Source organism: Ornithorhynchus anatinus, chromosome 11, assembly GCF_004115215.2.
Source record: "Ornithorhynchus anatinus isolate Pmale09 chromosome 11, mOrnAna1.pri.v4, whole genome shotgun sequence".
NCBI lineage: Eukaryota > Metazoa > Chordata > Mammalia > Monotremata > Ornithorhynchidae > Ornithorhynchus > Ornithorhynchus anatinus.
The window spans coordinates 28,034,943-28,056,682 of record NC_041738.1 but is presented as its reverse complement, the minus strand read 5'-3'; the positions used below and the strand labels follow the sequence as shown (position 1 = coordinate 28,056,682).

The 21,740-nt window shown below is 43.0% G+C and overlaps 1 protein-coding gene across 7 annotated transcripts in view; it reads right to left on the bottom strand.

Moving 5' to 3' along the window:
- The window catches only part of ZNF536 (zinc finger protein 536), a 337,831-nt gene that overhangs the window by 99,258 nt on the left and 216,833 nt on the right, over positions 1-21,740 (bottom strand). For all 7 annotated transcript variants that reach the window (XM_029075590.2, XM_029075591.1, XM_029075589.1 and 4 more), the window contains one exon: positions 6,659-8,836. In XM_029075590.2, coding sequence (XP_028931423.1) covers positions 6,659-8,834 — 2,176 coding nt within the window. In that variant the 5' untranslated portion in view covers positions 8,835-8,836. The remainder of the gene's footprint in view (positions 1-6,658; positions 8,837-21,740) is intronic.

Sequence of the window (21,740 nt, the reverse complement as noted above, 5' to 3'; positions counted from 1 at the left end):
CTGTATTCTACCCATTTGACACCAACAAAAAATCAATGGGAATCATTGCTCTGACCCCTCAAGCGCTCCTTAAATGATACATTAGTGAATACCATACTGTATTTTTTTTTTACGATATTTGTTAAGTGCTTACTATGTCCCGGGCACTACACTACGCACTAGAGTTACTACACGTTAATCAGGTTGGACAAAGTCCCTGCCCCACATGGGGCTCACAGTCTTAATTCCCATTTTACAATTGAGGTAACAGACACAGAGAAGTGGAGTGACTTGCCTGAGATAACACAGCAGACAAGGGGTGGAGCCGGGATTAGAACCACTGACTCCCAGGCCTGTTCTCTAGCCATTAGGCCACGCTGCTTCTAAGATGCTGTACTGGGCCCTGTCCTTATAACCAATCTCTAAAGGTTTACATATCTCGGTCCTCCAGGTTAACATGCACAGTCAATCAATCAGCTGTATTTATTAAGTGCTTATTGTGTGCAGAGCACTGTACTAAAGGGTTGGGAGAGCACCATATAACAATACAACAGAGTCCCAACAAAGGGGATAATTAGCCCTCTAAAATTTGCATCCTTAAAAAGCTGAAATAAATTTTGCTTCTCAGATCACTGGCCTCAAAGCAGGCTAGAGTTAATGTCATTAGGCTCATTTTGCAGATGGGCAAGGTAATGCAGAGGTATTAGATGACTTTCCTGAAGAAAAAGAAGGGATCCGTGAGAAAGAAGTATTTGGAATTCAGACTTTACGCGGCTTAATTCCTGAAATAAAGTTCAGTTAAGGATTCTGAGAGGACATTTTTTGATCCAAACAAAAGCTGGAAACCATCCAGAATTTCCTGGAGATCTTCTGTGAGCACATCAGAGCCTTTGACCTTACGAGGCCTAAAACCCAATCGTTAACCAAAACGATAAATATCAAGAAACTGCCGATGCAATACTGAAGAATGTTTAAGCTGAAACGACTCGTTTGATGGATTGTGCCAACTGCATCTCGGGCTCTTTTTCTAATCAGGTACCATGTTTGCTAAGATGACAGTGACACACCCAAATGATTATTGACCGTCTTCAAGTAATCGCTGCTAAAAATAAAATAATGGGAATCTACCGGGTAAAAATAGAAACATGTCCATAGCCACACTGCTTCCAGCAGGAAACATGATGAATAAGGTAGGACACATTCAACACATTAAAACCCCACCTCTGCATTTCCCCAGTATAATAAGATCCTTAGAGTTACTCCCAACTCCAACTAATCAGGTCAACCAATATGGATAAAGCGTAGAGTGGATTCAGGGGATCCCCTCCAGTGAACTTTGACCTTTCTACCGAGCTGGCAATTGCATGAATTATGTAAGAGCAAGAGCTGAGCCACTGCCAGGTTATTAGTATAGGCTGGCACCCCACAGCAGCTTTGCTGTAAGTACTCTCCCAAATGTCTAGATGTACACAGCTTTAATACACACAACTCAAGCTTCTGTAAATCTCCTACAAACATGGAGCAGCATGTACAGTATTCCATATCAGGGATTGAAGGGGTGCATATGGTGCTCAGTTAGAACAGCTGAGCTTTAAAAAAGTGCTGCTCGGAATCTCACTGAACCAGATCTCAAATGAAGCTAGAAAAAAGAGAAAAAAATAAGGCGGGGGGGGGGGGGGATGGGGGTGAAGGGGTGGGGAGGAGGGCCCTTCTACATTAAACATTGTTTTTATTATGAATTTCTGTTTATTATCTTCTCAGAAGGCTATTTTGCCAATCCAAACAGTATTCACTGCTGGTAATCTTCAAGTCTTACCATTTTAACTATCAGGTGGTCTTTTTTTTTAATGAAAAAAGTCATCCCCTTAGGAAACGTCCAACATTCTCTCAGATGGGTTAGGGGGAAAAGAAGTCACTAAAAGAAATGAACAGTGGGGTTTCAAAAGCTCTTTTTTTCCCAGACAGATTTGTGAGTGACGCCGTGAACCCGGCAGTACTTGCCGGGTCCCGGAGTCATTGTGCCAGAAAGATCACACCAGTCCCCAGACTGGAGGAAAGGTTGAGAGGAGCAAGCCTAGAAAGCCAGCTTTCCTGGAAGCGCCTAGAAACTTTTGCTTTCTGTTTCCTCCGCCGCTAATGACTTTCTTCGTCTTCTCGGCCAACTTCCCACTTCTCTCTTCCCAGCCCCCTGTTGCTGCACGTTATCCCAAAGCTCCAGTATAAAGTTTGGCTTTTGCAGCATGAAGCAGCTGGGCCAAGCTACCAGGGAATGATAATGACCTCAGAAATCTGCTGTTAGCTCGACAACAATAGGGTGTTCAGTCTACTGGAAAATTGTGTTCATCAGCTAACTCTGCTCAGTTACTAATTGACATTGCCAAATATTTTAAGAACAATTGGAATGCACAAGCAAAAAACTGAAGATCTTAATCCTCAGACTTAATTTTTTTTTTGCCCATTTTGTTCGTTCGGAGCAGGCGATGGCTATCGCTAAATTAAAAATAAATAAAGGGAAAACAGAAAAAGGCCAAAGAAGAAAGAAAGAAAAAAACATCATATCACTGTCCGTCCTATGCATGGACGAGGATGTCCAGTACAAAAGCTTTTTATGTGTTTTGTCAATGGACATAAATATAAGTCGAAATGCATTGTTTAAGGATTGTTCCTCGGACAAAACCTCTAGATATCACCAAGATCCCCAACAGCTGATCAAATAATTTCTGCCAACCCAAAAGCCCAAACAAGAAGTGATGATAGTTAACATTATTATTTTTTTTAATCCTCTGCTTTCCATTGATCAAGTAACTTGGCCTACTTTATTTAATGAACCTGAGGGTCAATGCATTCAATTACCCCCTTCATACCATCAAGACTTCAATTATCCCCACACCAAAATTATGGGAAAATGCAGAAGGTAACTACCCTGTTGGATGTAATGAACGGTACCGTTTCTTACTACATTAAGTTTTAATTATTCCAGGCAACAAAGAACTTTTGTTGTTTTCTGAGTCAGAAATAAGGAAGAAGAGGACCCTGCTTGAGATACAGAGCTCCTAAAAGGCACAGAGATTAATTCCATCAGAATGCTCACAGGCAATCAAACAACCAGAAAGCAGGATAGCATCAAAACATGTGTGACTGGGTCCATGTCATGAAATGATAGTATTTATAAGTATATTGCTTCCCAACTAGTTTCCCTTCGTATTGTATGTGCCGACAGAAATGACATCTACTATTGTGTGAAATTATTGGGAAGTAAAATACACCCTCCCCCCTCACCCCCCGGGCCAGAACAAAAAACTCCGATAAACCAAAGAGAAAAAGCTGGGGAAATGATCTGTGTGACTAGTTTGGTCCATTTTCTGTTCGAAAATATGACCTCTCAATTTGTCAAAGGTCTGAGTTTTAGCGGTTGATCTTAAGCTTAGTTCTCAGCAGTTTGGAGATGGAAAGAACAAACACATTTTCTGGTTCACTGGAGTCATTTTCACATGTTCACTGATTCAAACATTCTTTTACTCACATAACAAACAGCTGCATACCACATTAGCCTAGCCAGTGACAGTCACACATCTCTGCAATAACTGTTTGATTGCAAACTTGACCCTTTCTTCTTCTCAGTCTGAGCAAGACATTTTTAAACAGCCACTCGGTTCCCAATCCTCCTTTGCAAAGAATTACATCAGATAACAAAGACTTCTCTGCCACTCATTGTAAGCCTTCTTCTGGAGATCTGTTCTAAGAGGCTCTGTGTAAAAAGGTTTTTTATGATGAATTCAGAACTACTATCATGTTAAGAGCACCAATTTATAAAGAAGAATTCATTGGTTAAGATCTGAAAAAATAGTTTCTCAGGCCCTACTGACCCAGTTTTCAACAAAAAAAGAATCAAGTAATGCAAATGAAGTTTTGAGACATTGTTATGCAGGCTGAGAAATTTGTAAAACCGTGTTTTGTGGTAATTTCTTAATAGATGCCTCCGTGACTACTCTGAGTCTCTACTCAGAGAAATACTCAGAGAAATCTATTCTGAGATTTGAAGACTTTTGTGTTACCTTGCAGGTTTCTTTTTCTCAGGTAATAGGAATACATGTATGTGTGTGTATCTATCTATCTATCTATCTATCTATCTATCTATCTATCTATCTATCTATCTATCTATCTATCTATCCGTATATATATGCATAGCCATGTTTGAAAAAAAACCTATTTTAATAGAGCTTTGGCCAACTATGATGGTTTTGAAGCAAAAGACAATATTTTGGGCCTGGATTTTTCCAAGAAAAAACTGCACAAGCATGTCCTATCAAGTGACTGCACATGAAAATTTTACTGGGGGAAGAGGAGGAATGTATTTCCTATACGTTTATACAAGTGAAAAAGTAATGCAAAATTCTGAAGTTGGCTAGCTTTTCACATTAAGAAAATCGAGGTAGCCAGAAATTAACCAATCAGCATCCAGGGATGCAAGCTGCTATGCTATTAGGACATAAAAAGTTCAGGGATAAATGTTAATCTCATTACGTTCTCCATTTAGACTCCAAAACACAGTCGTCTTTTCGAAACATATGTAGATGCTTCAATAAAACAGAATTGGAAATACAGAAAACAACGAAGACAAGAGAGAATTATCAAAGGACTAATGCTTGACTCAGAATATGAAGCAGTGCTTGGTGAATATTTTATGAATGAAGCCGAACCTTTTAAGTTTGAATTTTCAGAATCTACCTTTGGAGTTTCAACAGATTTCGTGAAAGTTATTTCCTATTCCAATGTCATTCAGGAGACTTCAGAACTCCAAGGTGCCCCTCCAACCTCACCCCTGAACCCTCTCCCTCATATCCAAACTTTTCTAATCTAACATTACCGGCCCTTCATTCAAGTCCACTTGAAGCCACATTCATTGTTCTTTAGAAACAGGCCTGCTATCTGGCTATCTCAGAAAACTCTGGACAAATCTGTCCAAAAGGGTTTTCGGTTTCAGACGGTGAAATTAAAAATGAAAAAAAAAACACAAACAAAAAAATATCCCCTTTAACTTTGTGTTTTGCAATCCTCTTAAAACAATGTTAATAACTATATATGGTATGAAATTAGCTCCTACTTGTTACTCACGTTCCTGTTTAGAATTTTCTAATGTGTCTCACCAGTAATAAATTGTAAATGAGGCTATGACTCTTAGAATAGACAGTGTGTTTCATGGGTATTTAAACAACAGCATTAAGTACTATAGGAATCTGTGGAATGTGGAGTGCAGATTTATGTGTCTTAACAATTCTTTACTGGTCTGTAATAAGCCAGCAAACTAACACTTTATTTTTATATTAATTTTGTCCTCCGAGTAGAGTATACTGGAGCATGACAAGAACAACAAAACTAAACTGGCATATACTTAATAACTGAAACAGTGAATTGCCTCCAATACTAAAATATTTATCGAAACTGGGGGGGAAAAAAGAACTAAAAAGAATTACCCTCAACAGTCTGCTACCAGATCTTTAACAGTGGGCAATGTAATGCCTTGAGGTGCCTCAAACTGTCTTTCATTTTCTAGACTTAATGGCTGATTGCAGAAATCAATGTTGCCATTAGTAACAGAGTATTTGTTATGGCATGATTTCCTCTGTTGTTAGGGTTGCAGAATGATTACAGTATTAGTGAGGGACTTTCTTTATAAAGGGCTGGAGATATAACTTTCAATTTACTATCCATTAGTAAGTGGCTTTGGAAATATGAATGAAGCCAGAAAGCTTACCTGCTATTTTGTGAAGATTTTAATTTAGCAGTCTAAGGCTAGTACTTTTTAAAATTGGACCAGGAAACTCAATATTTTATAGACTTTTGGATGATGGATTTTCCGCTCTGCTTTTTTATACCCTAAAGTTAACATGAAATATAGAGTGATTAAGACAATCAGTTAAAGTTCTATCTTTGATGAATTTTCCGAAATGCACTTGGATACGGTGGGAAAGCTGGATCGTCCACATGGCAGGACCCCCAGAATAAATTAAATATGGGCAATTCGAGATGGAGAAGGCTCAGTAATGAGAGGGGAAGCAGGCTCACTCGCTCTCATCCACAGAGTGGTCTGGTGGGAGGGAGCTCCTAAGAAGGAGAGAAAGGAGGAGGAGGAGGAGGGCGTCTTGAGGAAAACGATGATGATGGAGCCATCGCACCATGCCTACGTTCGAGGGGGTCAGGGGTCTCCGTCTCCACTTAGGTATGTAAGCTGAGTACGGTCGTACTAGGGAGAGTGGGATTCCACCGAGGGGCACGTATGGCGTCCTTCAGAGAGGGAGACCAGATTAAAAGAAGGGCATTGGCACAAAAGGAAATGATCCCCAGGGGCCCATCATTAGGAGTTGAAGCTCAGACGCCTACTGGCCCAAGACCAAAAGAATCAAGAGAGGAAAGAGAAAATCAAAAAGGCACTGTGCCCTCGAAGGGATGAAAGCTTGAAGAAGAGGCCAACTTTCCCGGGGTGCTACCTCGACTACCGGTTTGGGGTACAGGGATGTTGTTTCTTAAGGCATCCTAGAACACGTGACGTCTCCCACCTCCCCTGAATGTTGGTAAAATTGAGCACCTGCCGGAACCCTGGGTTGGAGTCATGGTTCCTGTCCACTAAACGGAGTCCTGCCCCTCCCTGCCCCTAGGCAGAGAATGAAAACAGACGTACCTGACGACGAAGGAGACGAAGGGTGCGGGCTGTCTTCCTGGGCGCTGCCGGTCTGCGAGAGGCCCCCGCCGACTCCGCTCTCCTCAGTGACGTTTGAAGACCCTGGCGTCGTCGATCTGCTCACCGACTGAGACTCCTGATCGCTTCCGGAGCCGCGCCGCTCTTCGAGGCTCCCTTGAAGTGCGTCTTCCTCCGCCTTGCGGTCTCTCTTATGGACTCGGGAGTGCACGACCACCTGATGGTAGGTTCGAAACACCCGTCCGCAGTCCGGGCACTCGGTGGGTTTCTCTTTCAGGCTACCATGACTTTGCAGGTTGTAATCGAGTCCCTGGTGCAGGCCGTGCGACAGAAAGTCTCTACTGCCTTCTAAAGGGTCTGGTTTGTTTGGCAAGTCTCTCTGATTGCCCATTTTAGTGCTGTGAACCAAATCAGCAGGCATTTTCTGCTTAGAGCCATCTGCTCCTACTAACACATACTCCCGCTTCTCCTTATCAAACAGAACTCCGGCATTTGCCAAAGTGTCTTCGTGGCTACGCTGTATCTGCTGCTCTTTCGACAGAAAGCCGTGCTCCATCGTCATCCCTCTGGCCATAAGCTGCCAGGCCTGATAGCTGTTGACCGGGTCCATCTCCGCTGCTTTGGCTGCAGCCTGTAACCTCTCTATGCAGCTGGATTTCAGAGGAGGCACCAGGTTGAGGCAGCCCAGCAGAGAGTGCTTATCCCCGTCGGCGAGGCCGTGGCCGAGGCCGGAAATGGGTGACAGCAGCTTCCCCAGGACCTCCTTGTCTTTCAGGGCCAAGTCCCCTTTGCCGTAGAGCTGGCTCTGCTCGCTCAGGCCCGATTTGTCCGGGGGCAGGAAGCCGCTCTGCAGACACGAGAGGTACCTGGAGTAGAGGTTGGCGTGGGCCTCCTGGGACATGCCACCCATGGGCACGGGCACCTCGGGGTCGTTGGGCGACTTGTTCTTGACGGAGAGTTTGTTCAGGTGAACCTTCATGTGGTTTTTCAGGAACCAGGGCTCCTTGAAGCGCCGCCCGCAGATCTGGCAGCAGTGCTCGAACGAATCTTTGTGTTTCCTCATGTGGCCCTTCAGGAACCAGGCCTGGCTGAAGACCTGGCCGCACACCTCGCACCGGAACTCGTTGGTGGACTGCTCCCCGTTGCCGTTGGAGCCCTGGCCCTGGGCCGACTCGGCAGTGATGTGGGCCTTCTCCACGTGGCTGATCAGCTCCTCCTCCTGAGAGGCCGCGAAGTCGCACAGCGTGCACTTGTACGGCTTGTGGAGGATCCGGATGTGCCGGTCCAATTCCTCACGCTTCTTGAACTTCCCCTTGCAGAAGGTGCAGCGGAATCCCGCCGCCGGGGTCACCGGGTCTTCCTGGAGGGTGGCCGGCTTGGGGGAAGGGACCGGATGGGCGAGATCGGGGACGCCGTGGTTTGCCGGCACGGGTAAGCTGCAGTTAGTGAGCGGGGGCGGCTGGGAATGAGCATGGGAAAGGGGTTTGACGTCCGGTCGGGGCTGCAGGAGGCTGCTCTTCATCTGTTTGTCCCTCAAAATGGCCCTCTCCTCCAACTCGTGGAGGAGCCTGTTCTCCTCCCGGACTCGCCCGCGGCCTTTCCCTAGGTTCCCCAGCTTGTGGGTGCGGAGGTGGATCTTCAGGTTTCCCTTCTGGGCCGCTCGGTGGTCACAGTAGGGGCACTTGAAGGGTTTCTCGCCGGTGTGGGTACGCATGTGCAGCGAGAGGATGCTATTAAAGCGGAACCGTTTCCCGCAGAGCGGGCAGGGGTACTTGCGGTTCTTCCGGGCGTCATCCTCGATGTCACTCATCTGGGACATGATGCCAAGGTTCTGCCCGTTCAAGAACTGCTGCAGGTCTACCCGCCCATTCAGACTGGTGTCAACCTCCCTGTTGAGCTGATTGGCCAAGAGAGCCATCTGACTGCTGATGGCCTGACCGCCGAGGGCCGCGTGACCCTTCTCTTCTAGGGGAGCCGCCGCCTTCTCCTCGGGGTTCGGCCGAGTTTGGAGCTCGGGGAAGGCATGGCTGAGCTGGGAGGTGATCTGGTGAAGTTTCTGGCTCATTGAATACTGGCCATTAAGTATCGTGCTGTTAACGTGGGCCTCGGCTTCCGGCACGGCTGAAGAAACTCCGAGGCACAAACTAGCTTCCTCCATCCCTGAAAAGACGAAGACATTTCAGATTTATTGCATGATCCGCTGGGGGCACGATCAACCGGATCCGTGGACCTATCTGCCTTTGATGGTTTACCTATGCGTGATGCTCCGAATCGGAGTCAAAAATAATAATAAAAAATGAATTATTAAATGCCAATTATACAGTGCAGCATTACTCATCCTATTTAGCTTTAGCAATAGATCATCTTCACTGCATTTTCTATTTACTGATCGCAATTATTCATTCTTAGTTAAATTATTGATATTTTTACCACTTTCAATACCTAATGGCAAATATAAAGTCTACTCGTTCAACTTTTTCTCCTCATCACCCCTCCGGAGTGTCTCCGCCTGTATGCCCATGTACAGATGGAGCTGATGGAAAAAGGCTACACCTCGTCCACTTTCACCAAAAAGCAACAACAGAATTTCAACTCTAACTTTCAGTTCCACCGACTTCATTCAATACATTTCCCAAGCTGAAATGAGAAAGATAGTTTTATTATTTAAACAAAAAAAATGATGGCAGGATATTTACTGGTATATAATAAAACAAGATAATGTTTGGGGGAAAAAAATAAAGTATAGGACAAGCTTTAGAACAATAAAAGGGATTTTGCTTTAGTCAACAAAAAGTGCAGTAATATCTCATTAAGCTGATTAGTATGCTGCTTAGAAACAGTACTAGGTGCTGTAACACATGATTATAATCATAAAAATCCTTCAGTGTTTGCAAGTAAGCATTAACGAGGTATATTAAATTTTAAGGAGACTGCGACTAGCAGCCATGCAAACCCCTGAAATTAAGGTTTAACCCTTATGGTACGAAACGTTGGGATTTTGTCATTTAAAAATTGCTCCATCACAAGAAATATAAATGATCTTTTACTGGACTCTTAATCGATACAGAAGATGTTCAGAATTCAGTAGTTGCCCCAGTTTCTGTGCAACTTGTCTCTGGCCTTCAACTGGCAAGATATCCAATTCAAGGAACTTTGATTTGGTTTAAAGAGCTCTTTTATAGAACTAGATAAAAACCAATTAAAATCCAGGGAAGGTGCCATAGGAAGTCTCAACAAGTTTAAGTATTTTTAATAACTTTCCCAATATACAGTAATGAGTACAAATTGTACCTGCAGTATGTGTTTTACAGAAAATTAGAACTCAAAGCTGTTTGTTAAACAAAAATGCTCAGCGCTGGTCTGCATAATTGTCCTTAATAGTTTTCTTTGCCACCTCACTAGTTTATGCAGGAAGTCTGAATCTATAAAACACTGGGGCAGAGAGAAAGTCTCTTCCAAACTCTAACAGGTTGGGAAATCAAATTGGAAAAATAATGGAGCCAGGCCTTATTTCCAGCTATAAAATGAGGGAAATGGCCACTGAAGGGGGTTGCACATTCCTCCACTGCTGTCTAACCTCTTTTCCTTCCATTTTTAAAAAGTTTTCTGACCACTTATGCTGTTTAGAGAGGGGCCTCAACTACAGCTGTGCTTTATTTCTACCCTCATTGACTTTCAGGCCCTGCAGGAGATGAATCTAGCATATGGAAGCAGCACACTAAGACCTGGAGAAGGGAGAATCATCCCCATTAGCGGTTTATATCGAGCATCTCCTGAGCACAGAACATCTACCAGGCATTTAGGAGAATCCAATAAATAGGAAAGACATTGTCCCTGCCCTCAGAGAGTCTGCAATCTAACGGAGGTCGGCAGGCAGACACAAACTGACTACCTGCAATAAAAAGAAAGAAACCACTAGATTGTAAGTCCCTCATGAGCAGGGATCATGTTTAGTTACTCTATTGCACTGTACTCTCAGAAGTGCTTCGTATAGTGCTCGACATGATAAGCGCTCAATAAATCCCGCTGACTGATTAGGAAAATGAGTAAAACCCTAGTGGCAATGGATGTAAACAGAAGTATATCGCCATAATGGATAAGTGAATAAATGAATGGAATAAATAAATGGGATCGGCTCTTGAGTGTTCAGGGCGGCCAATGGAATGCATGACAAAAAATGGTGAAAATAGTCAGGGAAAATCTCCAATGACCTAGCGGAGCTAAGCTCATTGAGGAGAGCCTCTCAGTGGTTGAAAGGGTCATCCTGACAGTCAGTCAATCATATTTATTGAGCGCCTACTGTGTGTAGACCATTGTACTAAGTACTTGAGAAAGTACAACATAACAGAGTTGGCAGACATTCCCTGCCCACAGGGAGCTTATAAGCTAGAGGACAGAATCTAAGAACGTTCTCAATGGAGATTTCTGTTTCCTCCAGAAAGAAGTTAGAGCTGACCCTACTGTAACACTGAATTTTTAGAAGTTTGTGTTAGTTCTGAGTACTTATATATTGATACGAATACAAGCATAGACATGTATATAATGGCTTATAGTTTCCCCAAGCCTATGCAAATACTCAATTTAGATAAGATTCAGAATTGGAATAAAAAATACAAGTTTGATAATAATAATGATGCTCCCATATTTTGAAAAACATTTAAATTCAGTTACTGTGAACTGAGTGGAGTTGTACTTCTCCTCACCATCAAAGCCTTCGTTAAAAAAGCCACCTCTCCTAGGAGGTCTTCCCTGATTACTCCCCCACATGCACATAACAACCTACTATCCATTTTCGCACTCATACGCATATCGGTTCATTTATCTACTGAACTGCTTATTTTGACCTTTGTCGTCCGTACCTATGGTCTCCCTCACTTTTCCCTAATTCATTTTTGAATCTGTGTCCATTTTGGCTCTTCCCTTAGATTGTAAGCTCTTCAAGGATAGGAACTGTATCTTTCCCTTCTGCTAAATGCTCCCAAGCATTCAGTTCAGTGTTCTATCCACAGAAGGCATGCAATAAATGCTGATTATGATGATAAGGAGGAGGAGAATGATTAGGAAGGACATACCGGTGATTTGTATGCATGTCAGCGACACCTTGGAGCCAAGCAATCCTAAATAGATATTTCACACCCTTTGAAATATGAAAGAATTGAGCTCAATAATTATAATTTGCAATTTCTCTATGGTGCTATCCTTCTTAAAAATTCAGAGCACTTTCCCAACCATTATCTTACTATAGCTAGAATGAAAGTTTTGGAGGGCAGGGATGGTATCTACATATTCTATTGTACTTTCCCAATGTACTCTGCACACAGAAAGTGTTCAATAACTTCCAATGATTAATGGATTGATTTAAATTTGCTCTAGCTTGTCTATGAAATGGAGAATAAGTGGTATTATTCCCTGCAGTACTTTAACTCCACAATATTACCCCACGTAGTTATTCGTCCAGTATAGTTATCACACAGTATGATTACCCAGGAGAGTTACTCCATCAATTATTTCCCCAAAGTAATTGAACATAATATAATAATAATAATGTTGGTATTTGTTAAGCGCTTACTATGTGCCGAGCACTGTTCTAAGCGCTGGGGTAGACATAGGGGAATCAGGTTGTCCCACGTGGGGCTCACAGTCTTAATCCCCATTTTACAGATGAGGGAACTGAGGCCCAGAGAAGTTAAGTGACTCGCCCACAGTCACACAGCCGACAAGTGGCAGAGCTGGGATTCGAACTTATGAGCCCTGACTCCAAAGCCCGTGCTCTTTCCACTGAGCCACGCTGCTTCTCCAATCAGAGTTGGAAGTAGAACAAAGACTTTCTTCTTCCAACCGAATGTTCTTTCTATCAAATCTATCAAGAAGAAGCATGGCCTAATGGGAAGAGCCCGGGCCTGGGCGTCTGAGGACCTGGATTCTAATTCTGGCTTCACCACTTGCCTGCTGTGTGACCATGGGCAAATCACTTAACTTCTCTGTGTCTAAATTTCCAATTCAATACCTGCTCCCTCTCCTACTTGGTCTTGGAACCCCATGTGGGACAGGGATTGTGTCTGACCTAATTAACCTATCTACCATAGTATTTATAACAGTGCTTGACACAGAATAAGTACTTAAATCCTATCGCTCTTCTTATCCTTATTATTATTTTTTTTTATTTTCTCACCCTATTGCTTTTAGTCCTTCACTGGAAAATTGGGTAGCTAAATGTTAGCTATCCAAATTCTAGCTATTCAAATGAAGGTAATTTGGCACATTTTAAGTACAGTTTGGAAAATTAAATGAGTATGGGTTTGAGAACTGAAATTGGTTTTGTTCAGTTAACTGATCTCTTTCAGTGATCTGAATTAGCCTCAGTTTCAACTGGTTTCTATGCTCAGGAAGGATCCAGGGAGAACTGGGGAACTGGGGAAGCAGAATAGCCTAAGTGGAAGAGCACGGGCCCAAATTCTAATCCCAGCTCCACCACTTTCTGCTGTGTGACCTTGGTCTAGGCACTTACTAATAATAATAATAATGAGAGCATTTGTTAAGTGCTTACTATGTGCAGAGCACTAAACACTGGAGGGGGGGTGGTACAAGATAATCAGGTTGTCCCACATAGTTGTCCCACAGTCTTAATCCCCATTTTACAGATGAGGTAACTGAGGCACAGAGAAGTTAAGTGACTTGCCCAAAGTCATACAGCTGACAGTGGCGGAGCTGGGATTAGAACCCATGACCTCTGACTCCCAAGCTGGGCTCATTCCACTGGGCTATGATTCTTTGTGCCTCAGTTACCTCATCAGCAAAATGGGGATTAAATCCTCCTTCCCATTATTTAGACTGTGTCCCCCAGGTGGGGCAGGGACTGTGTCCAACTGATTATGTTTTACCAATCAAAACACTTAGTACTGTGCCTGGCATATGGTAAGCGATTAACTAGTACCATTAAAAAAAATGATATATTGACTCTCGCATACTAGGAATGCAAAACCTGAAACTAAAGAGTTAAATAACAGTGAGAAAAAGTCCACACACTTCCAACAACTTTTTTAAAGTCTGAAATTATTAGAGAAACACATTTTGAGGCCATTTATAAGCACTCTGCCCAGCTGGTAAAAAAAAAAAGTCCAGTAGATAAGAAAATGGGTGTTTTGCCAGCTTTCTGCTGTTGGTGAGTTGACAAATTCAGAAGAAAGGATCATAGTGTATGGCACAGTAGGGGAATGCAAATAATGTTGAATGCAGTGGCAATAAATTGAAAAATGTCTTTTCCCTTCAGGGTGAAAGTGGAGTCAAATTTGAAATAAGAAGCCCCAGGTGAGACCACACTTAAAAGATTCTCCCTAACCTGTTGTATTTCTGCCTCTTCAGATGCCTGCTATGTTGCATCTTTTCAGTCTCAGATCAGCCTCAAGATAAATCATGAAAACCACATAAAAAAATGCTCCATTAAAGGATCCTCATGATAAGGCTCACCATGACCCAACTAAGCAAGAAATGAGAGAAGCAGCATTTTTCATGGCATTTGTTAAGTGCTCACTAAGTGCCAATCACTGTGCTAAGCACTGGGGTAGATACAAGATAATCAGGTTGGCCACAGCGCATGTCCCACTGGGGCTCACAGTCTTAATCCCCATTATACAGATGAGGTAACTGGAGCGCAGTGAAGTTAAGTGACTTGTTCAAGGTCACACAGCAGAAAAGTGGATGAGCCAGGATTAGAACCAAGTCCTTCTAACTCCCAGGCCATACTCTATGCGCTGCTTCTAAATTCTGAGGGAGCTTTCCTTTCTCTATCCAATTTGGACACAAACAGGCTTATAGCATCTTTTCTGGGATGGGCCACATCAAGAAGCTTAAATTAAGTTTGGGGCCAATCTCTTGAGGTAGGAGCAGCGTCTGAATAAGACGTTTTCTCATGAGGCTCTTGTTCAGTGCCTCAGTGCTGAAACACTCTGTATTCCAATAGAAAACTACATAAATGTAAAGAAGAGAGGTGTATCCTCATATGATCAGGACTTTTTCAATAAATGTACCCCTAGGGGCAACTTAATTACAAAGAGGCACTAGAGTGCCTCCAACCATTTTAAATATGTGTTAAAGTGAAACTGGGTGGCCCCCCTCTGGAAGCCAATCCTCATCACTGCAGTGTCTGCTGCTGAAGATGGTCCTCTACACGCAAAAGCAACCTAGACCAAGAAACCATTCCACAGCCAAGATGGATTTCCTTTGGGCAAGAAGTGAGCAGGTGAGAAATCTTACACTGTTTTCGGATTCAACTTGGGCTGGATCTAAAGTAGCTTGTGATGATACTCCATGGGTTGGCTAAACTTAGTCCGTCGTATTCATAGAGGGCTTACTGTGTGCAGAACACTGGACTAAGCACTTGGGAAAGTACAAGAACCATAAATAGAGAAGCAGTGTGGCTTAGTGGAAAGAGCACGGGCTTGGGAGCCAGATGTCATGGGTTCAAGTCACGCCTCTGCCACTTGTCAGCTGTGTGACTGTGGGCAAGTCACTTAACTTCTCTGTGCCTCAGTTACCTCATCTCTAAAATGGGGATTAATACTGTGAGCCTCACGTGGGACAACCTGATTACCCTGTATCTCCCCCAGCGCTTAAAACAGTGCTCTGCACATAGTAAGCGCTTAACAAATTCCAACATGATTATTATAAACAGGCATGTTCCCTGCCCACAAGGAGCTAGCAAGTCCTTGAGTCAAATAAACAAGGACACCTGCCATCTTGACCGGCAGACGCCACGACCAGTCCAGACCGGCGACCAGGGCTGAGTCCTGAGGAGGAGACTAATGAAAACAGGAGATGACAGCAGTTTTCTGAGCTGTGCAATTGAATAGTTCCACAACGAGGGTATTCTCAGCTTGTGAAACCCACTGCTGGATACACATATTATCAAAATACATTCCATCTCATCTTTCACATCATTAAAGGTACAGTGAGCCATTCAGCTGCTTTTGATGGTGCTAATAGTTATTTTGATTTTGCATTTCTGCCTTCAAGACTATTTCCTGTGATATCAATAACAAAAGTTTTCACTTAACTATTCCAATAGAGCACTTAATTGTATCTTTCTACTTGAAATGAAATTTAAAACTATTAGGCCACTAGAAATGCCAGCTGCTGCAAGCCTAAACAAATTTAGCACAAAAACAGAGTTTCATTTTGCTAGAATGAAAAAAAATACATCTTATGAATAGTCTAAAAAATATAGCTTTGCCAATAAGTGGTAGAAAAGAGTTTTATCCTTACACATTGAATAAGAATTGTGGGAAATAAAAATGACTTTTCAAATAATCATTCCAGCTGAAATGGTTTGATCAAAGATTTTTGAGCCCATTTGAATATACTTTTTCATTTTTTTAAATGTATACAGGTGGTGCGTAAAAGTACAGCTTTTGAAATACTGCATTGAAATACTGAGGAAGAGTGAAAGATCTGGTTAATAAGGAAGGTAATTCAAATGATCATAAGATATTTTTAAAGAAAATATAAAATTAATGTTTATTTTTGCCACTAGGCATCTCTTGAAAATCTTTCCACCCCTCAATGGGGAGGACCCATCTTTCCTTCATGATGTAGGCAATTGCTCATTTATAGAGATCAACTATGAGAGAACTTCACCTCGATACCCTGGATTTTTATTTAGCGCTTTTTTTTTCCCTGAGTGTTGTAACTGAAACTGTTTAACTGAGGTTGTTATAAGCATAATACACTCCTGTTCTGAAATACAGAACACCAGACTACTGAACCTTTTCAGGGTCATTAAACAGCTGTAAACATTATTACAAAAATAAACCAGAGATTTCATGCTTACATTTTAGCCCAGAGCTTGGTGTGCTGAGCAAGTACATTTTTTCATCTCTTACAATCAACGCTGGTGACATTTGGGCATCCAAACAAATTACATCACAAATATTACTGAGGTGGGGAGGATGCCGAATGGCTTATATGCCAGATGATTAATAGATAAACAGAGTGGGGCAGGAAGGTTGACCTATACGGCTTTGACTGATTTCAATACAATGCTTTAAGACATAGATAGAAACAGTCAAATCTTTGTAGAATTCATTAATGCAAATACAGTATTAAAACATAGCTTAATGTAATGGTGAGTGTCAAACTGGAAGAGTCAAGTTTGAGCACAGAAACCAATATCTAATCTATGCCTAAAGGGAAAGATAACAGTTTTATAAAGCCGCTCTTCAACCAGTAGTGTCGACTGGAAACCTGTTTACTTGACCTCTCTTTACTATAATATGGAAGAGTTGGAACGTAGGAACGAATCCAATCATGTAAATTACCACAGCCAATGGCCTAAATGAAATTGGACTATGCCTAAAAGCGATGGGAAGAGAGGACCACGACCCATAGCGTTAAAACAATACTTCTTCAGGCTTCTGCTGGTTCACTGACATCAGATACATCACAACCATGCCAATAATAATAAATGTGAATTATAAAGAGCTTATGAAAAGTTTGGGTAGCACTGGTTTTATGGTTCCTAGCTTCAGAGCTACAACAATTTTGTCTTTTATCAGTTAGCTTAACACTGTCTTTGCATCCCTGAAGCAGTTCCTGGATTTTAGAGGGAGACTTTGTGAACCGAAAGAATCATTAAACAAGGGTGCCAAGGTATCCGCTATATTGCACACTCCTTCAGGGCAGTAATTGTGTCCGTATAGTCTACTGTAGTCTCCCAAGGGTTCAGTACGGTGCTGACAGTAAGCTCTCAATGAATACTACTGAGGGACACACTGCTGTAGTTCTCTAAACAGACTTCCCTAGTGGCCTGAGGAATTCAAGCTTCTGCTAAACGCTCAACTTTCTTCAAGCCAAGGAACAACTTTGGATGTTGGAAAAGTTGGGCTTAGTCTCTCTAAATGATTGAGGAATCATCACATAAAAGGGCTCTCCAGCGGGTGGAATAGATGGAGAATTTTTAGTGCTTAGAACAGCGCTTGGCACATAGAAAGATTTGATCAAATACCAGAATCATTCTATCAGGTTCCCTGTGAGTTAGAAATGGAGCCTACTCAAGGGTGGTGCCAGGGCCTGCTGGGTGAAGAAAGGGAGATGAAAGGGTGACTTTATCACTAGGCCTCGTTCTACAAGCTGTACCTGCTCACCCATGCTTGGATTGGTAGATTTGCCTGTTTCTATGTCTTATCCTCTCAGAGTAGTGCCGGAAGAGTTTTCAGTCCTCTACCAATCTCATCTACGTGAGGGAGAGTCAAGCAGAGGCCTACGCATTCCATTCCTTGCTTGGCCAGTGGCTAGTGAGTGGAAGGCATTCTGCTACAAGTCAAAACTCACCCGTGCTGGGCAGCAGCGGCATGGGAGAGAGTTGAGGGCGGAGACTCGATTTTACTGCGTAGAAGGGGGCAATCATAAACCACGTCTGTATTTTTACCAAAAAAACCTCTACAGATACACTACTGGAATGATTGCAGATGGAGAGCGGGGCGTTCTGGGGGAGATGTGTCCGGGGTGTCGCTATGGGTCGGAAACGACTCGATGGCATAAGACAAGACTATCTATGTCTTAAAGCATGGTATTGAAATCAAAGAGGAATAGGTCAATCTTCCTGCCCCACTGTGTTCATTTATTAATCATCTGGCATATAAACCATTCGGGATCCTCCCCACCTCAGTAATATTTGTGATGAAATTTGTTTGGATGCCCAAAAGTCTTCTGCCCACAATAGCCAGGAGCGGGTGGGCTTAGACAAGCAGGAGGGCAGAGCAGGTGCCCCTAGAAGGTAAACTCATCGTAGGCAGGGAAAGTGTGTTATATTGCTATATTGTAGTCTCCCAAGCAATTAGCACACAGTAAGTGCTCAATAAATATGATTTACTGACTGGAAGCCACCGCAATCCCTGATCCTGCAGCGATAGCAGGTATAATGGCTTCCTCTTCCCCAACTTACCCTACCCTTCTCCCCTGTCTGAGTAGGAGGCTTGTTTCTGGGGTGCTGAAGGGGAAGATTTATCCTGGTTCTGCTGCTCGTTTACTGGCTAACAGGAATGGGGCCCCAATCTCCTCCTTTTTCCTTCCCCTCCTCCATCACCTCAGCACTTCAGGCCCCGCTTTGACATATTACCTGGTGTTTCATTGTTTTCTCTTTCCTAGGTAACAAGTGGGATGAGGATGAGAAAACCAAAATACACCCAGGAGGAAGTAAGTTCACTGAAAAGAAAAGCTGCAGGGCGAAAAGTATTTTGTTAGCAATACCCCAAACCGTCCTTTCTCAGAAGGCAGTCTCTCAGGGAAAGTGTCCATTTTCTCCAGGCTGTTAAAGCTTTTGCAGGCACAATCTCCTAATTCAGTATAATTGATTTATCTATACTGTGTCCACCTCTACTGGGAAAGCATTAAAAAATATGCTTTTAATGAATGTCCTACCTTTAACGTTCTATTCCCAAACTGAAAAAGATCCCAGAAGTTATCATGAAGTTTATTGATTATTTTCTCTCTCCCTTCTTTTTTTGTCAACGGATTTGGTGGCTGTGGAAACTTAAGATATTTAATCTTCTGTCAACGTACCCTTCTCTATGTTCCTCACTGTTCTTATGGGTAGTGAGAAAGGAACTGAGGACCGTAACATTACCTAGGACCCTTCCTGTGGTAAAAGGAGAGAATCTGTGTATTGTGAGTTCCCTGTGGGCATAGATCATGGTTTACTGACTCTGTTGTATTGTTCTTTCCCAAGTGCTTATTACAGTTCTTTGCACACAGTAGTTACTGAATAAATACCACTGGGGGAAAAAAAATACCCCAACCCCTTCATTACCTGTTGCATTCCATGATGGAAGGGGAGGGGAGTTCAAAGAAAAGGTAATAATAATGGTATTTGTTAAGTGCTCACTATGTACCAGGTTCCATACTAAGCAGTGGGAAGCAGTGTGGCTCAGTGGAAAAAGCCCGGGCTTGGGAGTCAGAGGTCATGGGTTCGAACCCCGGCTCTGCCACTTATCAGCTGTGTGACTGTGGGCAAGTCACTTCACTTCTCTGGGCCTCAGTTCCCTCATCTGTAAAATGGGGATGAAGACTGTGACCCTCACGTGGGACAATCTGATGATCCTGTATCTCCCCCAGTGCTTAGAACAGTGCTCTGCACATAGTAAGCGCTTAACAAATACCAACATTATTATTAAGCGCTGGGATGGATACAAGCAAATTGGGTTGGATACAGTCCCTGTCCCACATGGGGCTCAAGTCTCAATCTCCATTTTACTGATGAGGGAAGTGAGGCCCAGAGGAGTGAAGTGACTTGCCCAAGGTCACACAGCAGACAGGTCTCGGGGCCGGAATGAGAACCCACGACCTTCTGACACCTAGGCCCGTGCTCTATCCACTATGCCATGTTGCTTCCCAGAAGAAAGGAAAAGGGGAGAGGAAGACTAAAGAGGAGGCAGAAGACATTTCACCTCTGATTAAAACCATCTCAATCTGAAAGTCACCCGACTAAAGTTTCACATTGATCCGTTTATTTCCATTTCACAAGGGCCTTGGGATTTGATATGGTGAAAAATGAAATATAATGTAAAAAGCACATATGCAACAGTGATCAAAGTCAGAAGGATTTTGAAATATTCATAGAAGATGGCCCAGTGAGATTCTGTGCACAGGGGTACCTGTCAGAAGCATAAGCCTGGATGCAAATCATCAAATAAGTACACAAAATCATTATCCAAAAATCCAGGCACACACTCAGATAGTCTGTTCTCTGAAACTCTTGGCCTGGGGCCAAGGCAAGGATTCAACAGACTCGGGCTTTAGACTTCTCTGGTCCACAGGGCCTTCAGTGTCACTCTTGCGCTACCGGTCAGGTCAACGGTCTGTACCTGGCATTGACTTTCCTGGCACTGACTTCTGGGAGAAAGGCAGAAACTGGTCCATAAGTTCCCTTTGACCTAAACTGCAGAAACATCTGCTGGTTGAGTCATGAGCCGCTTGTTGGCCAAGTTTAACAGTAACAGAGCCTGCTGCGGATCAGCTCTCTCAGCGGTAGGTGTCACTGCAATAAATAGATGGATTTCTGGGGACGCAGACAAATTTCCAATGAATGGGCAGAGAGAGAAAGGTCTGTCTCTCGGTAAACAGGTTGTTTAAAAAGAGGGCAACTGTCTATTTCACTCAATCACTCTGTCAGATTCGGTATTTGACGCTGGATTTCTGGGGAACAGAAATTTCACATGGGCGATGTAAATCAGGAGCAGATGCTCTGTGGCTCAGAGGTGCAGTCTACACTGGAAAATCATCTTCATAGTCCAGGCCATGACTACCTGACTCTGTCAAGGGGGAACGTTTAGAGCCCCATGTGAGTCATGAGGGTCTGAATGATCTGGATAATTTGTTAGTATAGGCTCATTGAAAACAATCTCATTCAGGAATGACCGGTTGAAAAGAACAACCTTAACAATTCACACTCCCATGCAAACAGCCTAAATCTGGGGAAAAATCAAGCTGCTGGGGTGGGGTGGGGGAGGTCTATACAAATTCAGAATGCGACACCTTCCCCAAGCTTTGCTTGTTCACTACCAACTGCTACATCAATCAATCATTCGGGCAATCGATGATATTTACTGAGTCCCTACTGTGTGCAGAACTCTGTACTAAGCACTTGGGAAATTCAAAATACAATAGAGTTGGTAGACACAATCCCTACCCGCAAGGAGCTTACATCATCACACATCTTTGGAATGGGTTATAAAGGTAGCTTGATGAATGTATCAGAGAGCTGGTGGATTTGGGAGAAACAGGAACTTCACTGATGCTTAAGGCAGGGAAAAAATAAGATGAATACTATGACTTTATTTCTTTTCCATACCTCTTAGGTTGGTCGATATCCAATAGTTTAAGACTCATTGGCAATAACCTTAATCCTATGCATTTACCTCTTTTAGACCCTCTTGTCGCCTTCATTCGAGAGACCCCCAAACTAGACCCAAGAACAATCAGAAGAGCAAGATTTCAATCCAAACCATGAAATGTGAAACTGATCAATCTAATTTCATTGCAATCCCTACTCTACTATTTTCCCATCATTCAT